An 11,395-nucleotide genomic window follows, 5' to 3' on the forward strand; every position below is an offset into this window, starting at 1 on the left:
AGTATGAAAGTTTGAATACTGAAAAGGGGAAAGAAGACAAGAAGAAGCATAAAGATTAGCATAAACCACTTAGAGATTTGGATTTTTCCAACTGTGAATAGGCTACTTTTAGCTACTGGCTTTTGCCTAAAAACTTTATTGTTCCTAATTCTAATGACAGATCAGAGTTGGATGCTCAAGTACCGAATGATGAGTGGATTTCTAGGGATCGAGGGAAAAAGAATTACAAAATCAGGCACCAAAATGAGTATGAAAAAGCTCTCAACAAATGTGAAGATGGTCCATTCGAGGCAGATGTTTTGTTGGATTGATTGAAGTCCACCATTAACAGAATTGACGATTTATTGAAGGGTGACACCTTTTATATTAAACACAACTTGAGCACCATACAACAGACTTGTCTAAAGAAGTCCTGTGTAGGTATAGACTTGGGCGAGAAAAATTCGAAGGTTGTGCTCAATTCTATACTTAATAGCCTGAAATTGCAATTGGGACATGGGTGGGTGTCTATACAAAATATTCCCAGACTGCATTAGGATTTGTACCTTTTCTTTTTCATTTGAGATAATCTACTAGTTCCTCTTATATATGTAAAATTCAGTGATGAACAATTGTTTTAGTTTATTTTATTCATTAAGTGTGCACATATGTAGATGGGTTATAGTTTTTCATAATAATACAAACTAGTTTTAGGTGGTTGTTTAATTCTTCCATGGGCTCACAACATTGGTCATTCCTATGTTTGCCGATATCTATATGGCTAGTTGTAGATCTTATACATAGTAATATTCTCTTAAATTACTTTGTTATATGTTGTGCTAGGCATGTAAAATCCGTCCATGGTGAAATTCTGTTAGGTACCTAGGCGGAATCCGGCAACACTTCCCCTGAATAATGGTGATTCCAATATATGTATTGTAACTCAAGATAATGTAAACAAGTTCCCTGCAATAAGGTTTCACTTCTGATATTGTATCTCTTCTGCTAATGCATCATTCTTCCACCCTTCATAACTCATTCAAGCATTCCACAAGTCTAATCTATAAACAAACAACAAAATACATCAACAAAAGGCTTCACTCATTTATCACATTTCGAAAGGTCATATATATGAGTTCATACAAACTGAGAATGTTACATACAGAGGTTCATATGCAATGAAAGGACAACACTTTCCAAAACAGGTAAAACTAATGAATATTACAACACAACAGTAGCAACTTCCTAGGTTATTCGAGAGGTCCAATCTCTCCCTTCTGACCTTCTCTATTTTCTTCTAGAAACAACTCTGACTTTTCAGTCTATGTTCCCTCCTTTTGTTGCTCCCAACTACCAAACCTCCCACAGTAGTGTCTTGCTGCTTCACTGTGATTGGCTGCACCGATTCTTGTAAACTTGCCACCTGTTTAAGTTTCAAACTGCCAGGTGTACTCATTTCCTTGTCTCCTTTTTTGCTATTCATTTGGTCCTTCTTCTTGTGTGGAATATAAACCCGGGACCTAACAAATTCTTTAACTGAAAATACTACTACGCTATGCAAGAGAGGATTTAACAAAACAAAGGAAGGAAAACAAGAAAGAAAGAAAACATGACCGTTTAGAGTTTACTTTGAAAGACTAAATGTTACTTTGTTTAATTATTCTTTGATGTATGCTTGTTTTTTAACTTGATGGTTGTTGAATATAATAATTATGTGTAGCTAGATTCTTCAAGCTAGGGTTAGATACATATAATTTAACCACTTGGTTCCACATACACATTTCTAGTCAGTTTCACATTTATTATATCTTCGAACTCAAGATCTTCAACAAGAATATTGTCTATTTTCTTACCTTAATCAAATGCATCTTAAGTTATAACATTATCTTTCCACCCATATACTTAATCCTTAATAGTGAATAACAACTTCAAATCAAGTACATCCTTAAGATTATCGAGACTAATACTAAAATTCACATAACACTTTTTCTCTTTCTCCCATTTGGATCCATCACTATCCTCTTGAAGATTATAATATGGGTGTAGAACTTTAGTATTCACTAAACATGAAAAACAATATTATTTTGAAATTTAGTGGAAAATCTTGCAATCCATTCTGCTTCAGAACCTTTTTCTTTAAGCAATGTTCTTCTTCTCTTACAAGTAATTGTCAAATAAAAAAGGAACCAGTTGTGTCATCTCTTTCAATAGGGCAATATTGCAACAAATATCATCGTCATCCTAAATTTCGTATGACATCCCATTGATGGAGTTTTCAAGGGTCATGGTAATATGGATGCACTTGTACTTTAACTATGTATACAAAAAAACACTTAGCTCCACCAAACCTTTGTATGTCATATCTTGTTGGAAAATCACCATTTTCTTGTTTTCCTCTAACTTACATCATGGTGGAGGTCCATTGCTCTCCATTCCCAACCAAAATTACAACTTCTAACACTCTGTTCTATCCCACAATGGTAAAAATTAACTTAATATATAAGCAATACTAAGGAAGATACATTGGAAATATGCAAATTCCCATATGGATAATGTCATTTTATCCCATCATAGACAATATTATGCAGGCCCGAACCATAAAATTTCAAAAAACCACCTACACAAAAAATATAACATTATCCCCATAAGATGTTAAATCATATAACATCCCAATTTCATATAACAAAAGTATAATTATGTTTTAGTCCAATAGGTGCAAATTGCCTACTGGAGCATATCACACCAACCTCTTAAACCCGACTAGTTAACATTGATGATTCCAACACAATTTACTTTAAAATTCTATCCATCTTTAATACCAATATATATATATATATATATATATATATATATATATATATATATATATATATATATATATATATATATATATATATATACACACAATTAAATATGTAGATTCAACTAAGCTTTTTGCTTGATTTCATGTTCTTTAAATAAGAATTTTACAATAAACTTATTGAAAGTGAGAGGCAATGAAAAATGTTAGGGTTTTATAAAGTATTAAAAATTTGGGATAAAGGTAAACTGATTATTATTTAACATGTTTCATTATATCTATATAATTTTTTAAATGTTTATTAAAATTTTATAAGCTCATTAAATAAAAATATTTTAATTAATTTGCTTTCCAGGGAGCCTGGAGATTCTTTATCCAATAATAAAAGTTATATAAACGTATGCACAATTTCCACCAAATAAATTATTCAAAATCTAGTTTTATCCAAATTTCTGTGTCACTTACTAGTTGACGGATTACTTTGGACCTGTATGGATGGAGAAAAACCACAAACTTCCCTATAAATTCCTTAATTATTAATGCAACAACAAAAATAATAGGAATTATATGAGTATGGTATTATAAATGATAAAAAATATATATTTGCAAAACATGTTCAAAAAATTTAAATACAAAAAAGATATGAAGTGTGTTTACACGAGTTTAATATGATAAATTGTCAAAAATATATTTTAAAAATATGATAATATTAATTCTAATTTTTACACTTTTTATAACAATATTTGGTTAAAATTAGCATATTATTTCAAATCAAATTATTTAATTAGTCATTAGACCTAACATAACACTATACATAATCAATTTTTAAGTTATAGTATCATTACATTCAAATACAATACATACCCAGATTCAATTATAGTATCTCAAACATATATCATAGCTAATTAAAGATAACAATACTTGATTATTCTACTTTACATGAAAAAGATTTAACAAAAATAGATCATTTGTATCATACTTTTATCCTTTGTAGTTGAATCAGATTGAAGTCTTGCAGATATCATTTTAAAAAATTAAAAAAAAGACACTTTAGAAGTAAATATTAATTAAAAAGAAAAACTTTAAACCAATATTAAAAAATTATAGAGAAATTATATAATATTTTCTAAAATTTTTATCTTACCCTACATCATCTGTCTTAATTGAAAAGAACTTCAAACCCTAAGAAATTGTATTGCAAAATAGGATTAATTAGTCTTGAATGTTTTTTCATTTATGTTCAAGATTGTGCTCTATTGTCAAATGATAGAGATACAATGAGATTTTTAAGTTTTTATTATAATCAAAACAATCAAAGTCAAATTCTATTATTGTAAAACTATTTTAGTATAAATTTGATAAAGTAATAGGTTTCTTATCTTGATTGAATCATTAGTATGAATTTTCATTTCTAGATATCAACAAATTGAAGAATGATACGATGAGTTGATTGTGATTTAATATATTTAAAATAGTAAAATATGATAGACACCTATAATACGCAAATTTACTATGTATGTAAATTCAACAATTTTTTTTTCTTTTGTGGCAGGACAAATTATTGGATAATTGATAGTTTTTGATATTGTTGAGGGTTTTTTGTTAATTTAATATAAAATAAGGTTGATGTTGAGTTTGTTATGAAAGGGTTATTTCTCTAAATTTTTTCATGTATATATATATACACAAATGAGAGCTTAAATATTATCCATTTTCGAATCGGGCCAAGAAAGATCACGGAAAAAAATGGGCGACGCAAACATCTCCGCATCCACGCCCAATTCAATCTGGGAAGAAATTGAACATTCTGAAAGGTAATTAATTACAAACCCAACTGCAAGATTATTTTTTTCTCTTTTAGTTTAATTTAATTCAGTTAGATTTGACATCTGTTTTGTTCTACAGTTACCTCGTATCCTCTATGTATGATGAAGCCGCTTCATTATCTTCATCAGTTATAAATCGATTGCGCGACAATTTTAATGTTTCAAATCAAACTTTATATGATATGATGGAATCTGCAGGCATGGTCTTCGTTCAGTCTCTCAAAGAACTTGGCAGGTATCATCTCTCCACTTGCATATTGAATAATTTCAACCTATTGTTCTGAATAGCTTAATTTAATTGCTTCCTTTTGTATATGCAGGGCGTCAGATATTATGAATGAGCTTAGGCAATTGTTCGTGTCCGTTACTCATGTCCCTGTTCAAGTTCTTCTCATTGGGTATTGTATATATTTTTTTCATTTGTCACGTCATATATTTCATTCTTCGGGCTTTTATTGGTTCTTTATTTGTTGAGACATTTCAAAAGTTTGTGAAGTGCTGTCAAAATTGCAATTATGTGGTAAGATTATTGTATTGTGATGAAAAGATAACTTTAGGTTGTAATAGGATCATTTGCTGAAGTTTAATCCTTAATAAAAAGCCACATCAGCTTCAAAAAGGGAAAGTAATTATCTAAAAATTCTTCTATCACTTATCTTTTACTCCCAACAAAGAAATTAATTGAGGAGCATTGATGCAGTTATGAAAGATTTAAGTGTAATGGCTCTGTTTAGAGTTCTTTGTAATTTTAATTTGGAAGCTTGGGATTTCACTGTGTGTATGTAATATTTTCAAGGGTTTTGTAAATTAGATTATTGTTAAATTGTGATGGATTTTTTTAGTAGCAGTTCTGGCTTTTTTTTTTCTAATGCGGTAGTAGAATTGTGAAATTTTTATTGTGCACTCTTAAGGACACTCTGATGATCATAGTTGATTCTGTTAATGCTATAAGTGTCTGTTTGGTCTTTTAAGTTTGGTTAAACCATGTTAATAAAGATTCCTATTCATCTTATTAAGGAAATCTGGACTGATCATTGTTACTTCAAGTATATATACCTAATCATCTTGTGTTTTTAAGGTTTTTATGAATGAACTGTTGAAAGTTATTTTGGTTTCTTGGAGTTCTGTTTGAAATCGGTTCTCAATTTGTCCTTTTCTTTTTCATTCATTATTGCATTTTATTTTTTGTTTTGTACTTTCCTCTTCACCGCTGGTTGTCTAAGGCAGCTCACTGAATCAGTTTTTGCGGATCCATACTGTAATCCTGTCGTTATTTCAATCAAAGCAATTAACATTGATCAACATCAATTTCATCACTTTCTTTAATTGTCTCTTCTTTTGCTGCTGACCACATCCTTTGGTTTGGAGCTATGACCTAAGTTGTGGTTTGAGTGTATTGCTAGACATACTTTCTTGTCTTTAGAATGTAAAAATGAAAACATGGTTGATTTATTGTATAACTATCGAATGTCTTCTTACCTGGCTGTAAAATGATTTCTGCATTTGATATTTGATTTCACAAATATCTCCTAGCATCATTGTGGGGTAATTAGTGAAATTTTGAGCCGTTAACAGAATGTAACTGTCTGATATATTTTCATTATCTGTTATGTCTGGCTGCATGGATGTGCCCTGATCTGAAAAAGGTGATAAAATATTTTTGAGGCAGTTTTTTTTATTGTTCTCTTGTAATTTTTGTTTTCAGGGCCTGTCTGCAGATATCGGAAGAATCATATGTTGGTGTTAAGGAATTTCTTGAGGAATTTCTTAGGAAGTGGAGTTATGAAGACAGAAGACACTATATTGTTAATGATGCCCAAAAAAAGGTGGATTCCATGGAAGGATGTGATGGCCGTTTTGTTTTGGGAATTGATCAGTACTGTAAAGTTGCTGAGATGTATGCTGTGACGCTCCTGGGGACTATTTTGAATGATGTGGACCTTGCAATCTCCTGGATTGAAAAGGCTTCATTACCCGAGGAAAAACGTAAGGTAACATGCATAAAATATTGCCTCTTACTTTTTGGTGAGCTACTGATGCATTGACGTCCTTGGTTTATTTTTTGATCATATCTAAAATACATTCATGTGCATGGTGTCTGCATGTGCACCTAAGATAGACTGAGAATTTACTTCTCCAAGAGCTGTATTGAGAATTATCGGTGCCTAAAATGCCAAATTTTCTTTCCCACATTTGACGCCTTTGTGATATTGTTGATAACCAGATTTATTTATGGAGATTGACTGGTTACTAAAGTACAAAATTTTGTTTTCCATCTGTTGATACCCTGTTGATTATACTTTGGCAACTATACGTCTTAATTCTATATCTATCACATGATACATTGTAATTGTTCTAACAGTTTTCTTAATTCTATATCTATCACATGATTATACTTTGGCAACTGTACGTCTTAATTCTAAATCTATATTACTTAAATGATTATGCGCTTGCATTTACTGATTTATTTTTTATGGATCGTATATTTCATTAAACTATCAGATATATTATTTGGTTTCCTTGTTGCAGAAGAATATTTATCCTGCCTTATCATTACATGATGTCTTTTATAGGATATTTTAAGAAGATTGCACTCCCTATATTCTGTTAAAGCCACCAATGTGTCACAAGGCTCTTCATTGCTGTCAGAAGATTTCCATGAAGTTCATTCATCTTCTTTGAAAAACCCAATTGTGTCAGAGAGGTCTTCAGAAGCTTTAAATGTTAATTACTTGCCTAGTGGAGAGAGTGGTACAAAACAAGCTCTTTTGAAATTTTCCAGACAAACATACCCACGTTTTTTGTGGTTTCGGGCTATCACTTTGAAGTTTGGTACCGTTCGCATGGTCATATCTAACTGGAATGTTGCATTTGGCTGTTTGCTAGTTTTAGCGTATTATCTTTTCAGGAGGAAACAAGCTTCTATGAGGAGGTAAGATACTGTTACCCACTCGGATATAAAAATTTATTTGCATGCACTCTATATTTTGGGTTTTGTGCTCCTTTAATATCGTTTGTTAGAGCTAGATTTGATTTGGCTGCTTGAGCTGAAATCATAGGTCAGATTAAATTTGTCGAGTTTAAGAAAAGGATTGGTTCATATCGACTATAAGGTTAAATATTTTCAAGCTAAGTTCTAGTCTCAACTCATCAATCTTAACCTAGGCCTTTTGGATTCGAAGCAATCTCAAGTTAGGTCTTGAATTAGCTCTGTCCAGATTGAATATAGCCCTGCCAATGGTGATGTCCCTATATCAGTCTGTGGAGGAACTTTTGTCTGTTTCACAGCTTGTAGGTGCATCTAAATTAGTTAGTATGTGAAAGTGTTGATAATTAACAACTTTATCTGTCACAGTTGTGAATTATTGATAATTAATGATAGCGTGTGCATGCTTATTGCTTAATTTAACTTTCATCATATAATCTTTTTTAAATTTATCAATAAGGAAAATTATGTCTTATAAAAACACTCATCTTTCATTGTGTTTAATTTTGGTTCAAAAGAACATGTGTAGACAATTTTGGTTTACATTCTAGTTATGGTTATCAACTTTCCTCCATAATTGATATAATTTCCTAAATTTATTTGGTTACTCAATTCAGGACTATTCGGAGACGAGTATTGTCAGTTAAGAAGGCATTGGTTGACTTGTGGCGGCTTGCATTTTCATTCCAAGTGAACCCTCTAGCTGCTGTTCAACCGCTTCCTGTTGCAACACAAGGCGGTCAATGATGAGATCTCTGGCAGTATCTTCAGTAAGCTGGGGCACCTGTACTTACAGGCTAAATGTGTTTTACTTTTATCCTGGTCATAATGCAAGCTTTATAATCTGAAGAAAAAAGTTGGGCAAAGCACAAAACCCGGTAAGATTATATAAGATGGTAGCAAACAATTGATGGATAAAGGAAGCTATTTTTTCTCTGGGTTGAGATATGTGCCAAAAATCATAATTGTGTAGTAAAATAATAATACAGTAGGTAGTTTTTTTTTTTTTTTAATTTTTATCAAACATATTAATATAAATGTTGCTATTTGTAGTGTGATCTGCAACCATGACTATACATTTTTTTAATGGTTGTTATTGCTTGTAGTTCAAATCAAACTGTTATTAGTTGTATATTGTCCGGGTGCTCGTTGGTTAATTGGTCCATAACCCAATAAAAAAAACCAAACCACAAGTGTCTGTATTTTTCTTGAATTGTAACTAGTCCAAGATCACTGGTTAACAAATAATATTGGACTAGTTAACTGTATATTGGTTTTTTTCCTTTTAACAAGTTAAATTATTTTCAAAATTTAATCAAATTTTTTTATATAAAAAAGAAAAAAAAGTTTAGTAAATTAAATATTTACAAGTTATCCATGCAAATTTAATAATTTCAAGAAAACTAAAAAAAAAAAAGAAAGAAAGAAAGAAAAACTATTATATTGTCCTTCATACGTACGAGGCATGTATGAGAAAATTATCAATATTGATGATCATCAACACTTACAAAAGGAAAGTACTTCAATATCGAAACAACATTATACAAAACACAAATAGAAGAGAAAATTATTAATTGAGAAATTCAAAATTTTATCACATAATGGCCTTGCCTATACAAGTATATCACCCTTTTGCTAGGTTTAAAGCATCTGTGATGAAGAAAGATAAGAAGAAGGCAACTCTGGAGACACTTGGCATCAAATTAGGGAGAGCAAATGTCAACCAACACTTGGAGACACATGGGAACAAAGCAGGAAGACTAAATGGCGATCAACGGAAAAAGGAAAAAGCAAAATGAAGGGTATAATTCCCAGCAAGTAGGAGAAAGGAGAGTCAGCCAAACATAACAGCAAATTCAGAGGAGAGGCAACAGAAAAGCAGAGTAGCAAGATGCAGAGTACTGAAGTGGCAACCCTAGAGTGGAAAAGCAAAGGGAAAGAGTGACAGAGAAATATAGAGATGGGAAGAAAGAATTGAAGGGCAGAGAAGAAGTAAGAAAAGTGGAAGATAGAGAGTGTCCAACCTGTCGAAATGCTTGGTTGAGGGCTTCTAAAAATTAACTTATTAGATCTCATATTTTGTATTTTGGCATGTTGATATTTTGTTCTGTAATTAGTTTCAGTTGTAAGTGACAAAACAGTGGAAACTTGGACTTGTCTTAATTTCCAGAAAAAGTTAGCAATACAAACTGAAGCATTGCATTTCTCTCATTTACTTCTTGTTCTATTTACAAATACACTATTTGAGTTGTTCGTTGAGTTGTGTGGTTGAATGCACTGGAAATAGCTATTACAAGAGCAGTAAGGACTTGTTAATTGAACGATAACTCTAACGAACCCATGTCTGCATCAATTGGTATTAGAGCATGACGAGAATGGAATCTCAAGTAGAAACACTAGAAACGGACATGATGGCCACAAAGGGAAGGATGAAAGAGATGAGAGCACAAATGGGTGAGATGAGTTCTAGAACGGGTAATATGGGCTCAGACATGGAGGCTATCGAAGAATACCAACAGGACTTGAGAGAGGCTATGTTGAGCCGAGAAGAAGTAGAGAAGAGGCAAGGCTCCGATGTATCCAGAACCTTTCCCTTCGTATTCACCACCATTAAAGGAGCCATTGGTGTCGTTAACAAAAAGAACAAAAGAAATGGTTGACGAGGGGAGAGGAAATCAAGGAACGCCAAGGGAGGAAGAGATGTTCAGAGGGAACCAAAGAGATTTTCAATACTGTTGATTGGAGTTACCTCTATTCAGTAAAGAAGAGACATTAGATTGGGTGGCATAAGTCGAACGATATTTTCAGGTGAATTGACTAATAAAGCACGAACGGTTGATAGCAACGAGCGTTTTCATGGAAGGAGAAACCCTCCATTAGTTGTAGTGTTAAGAGAAAAGACAAGCTCTCACAAGGTGGGAAGAGTTTCAGAGTGAGGTGTTACTTTCTTCGCTTGATGCAATCAGTCAAGGAATACTATTGTCACTTTGAGCTACTTTTGACGACGATTGATGGGTTGACAGAAGAAAATCTGAAGGTGACATTCTTGAACGGATTAATGGAAGAGATTTAAACAGAGATTAAGATGTTCCATCCCTATAAAATGGAAGAGGTGATGGAGCACACTGTGCAAGTGGAGAAAAAGAACCCTATCATCAATGAAAAGTGTGTGGTTCAACCCAGGAGACTTTACTCGAAAGCCCAATCCAGTCCAAACTATTTCACTTATCATACTCACACCAACCTAGTTACAGTAATAACCCACCCCACTACTCCCAACCAAATCACAAGCCTAATTGCCCAACCCACTCTAGCATAGTAAATGATCGGGTAATGCCTAAACCTAAAATCTAGCCCACCCAAGATTACACAACCAGACTATCCCAAACACTAATCAAAATCAACCCCAATTGCACGCCTCTTTGATCAGCAGAACCAACATCTACCCATTCCACTCGACTAACCCACTAATGGCTAAGACTTTGATAAGCTCCAACACTTCAACTTCAATTTAATAATGGGAGGAGAATTTTCGATGACTTTCTAATGACAAATTCTGTTCCAAGGTAAAAAAGCGTCTTTGTTTTCGGTGCAATAAGAAGTACACTTCGAGCCATTGATGTCACTTTTTTCAGCTTAAAATCATGATTGCCAATGAGATTAACCTAGATGATGACAAAAAATCAAAAAGGGAAGAAGCTACAATGGAAGGGTAGAAAATAGAGGTGAACTTGAAGGTTAGCTCGGTGGTGGGGTTTGGATCACTAAAGATGATGAAGATAGGGGGGAAATTCAAAGGCTAGG

The 11,395-nt window shown here is 32.6% G+C and overlaps 1 protein-coding gene across 1 annotated transcript; it reads left to right on the forward strand.

Moving 5' to 3' along the window:
* Positions 1-4,482: 4,482 nt before the first annotated feature.
* Positions 4,483-9,802, forward strand: LOC123205762 (protein APEM9-like). The gene is made up of 6 exons (XM_044622791.1): positions 4,483-4,593; positions 4,685-4,840; positions 4,926-5,003; positions 6,311-6,596; positions 7,179-7,537; positions 8,209-9,802. Exons 1-6 carry the CDS (start codon positions 4,526-4,528, stop codon positions 8,336-8,338), a joined length of 1,077 nt encoding a protein of 358 aa, XP_044478726.1. The 5' UTR covers positions 4,483-4,525; the 3' UTR covers positions 8,339-9,802.
* The last annotated feature ends 1,593 nt before the right edge of the window (positions 9,803-11,395 follow it).

The sequence above is a fragment of the Mangifera indica genome, unplaced genomic scaffold, assembly GCF_011075055.1.
Source record: "Mangifera indica cultivar Alphonso unplaced genomic scaffold, CATAS_Mindica_2.1 Un_0015, whole genome shotgun sequence".
NCBI classification, from domain to species: domain Eukaryota; kingdom Viridiplantae; phylum Streptophyta; class Magnoliopsida; order Sapindales; family Anacardiaceae; genus Mangifera; species Mangifera indica.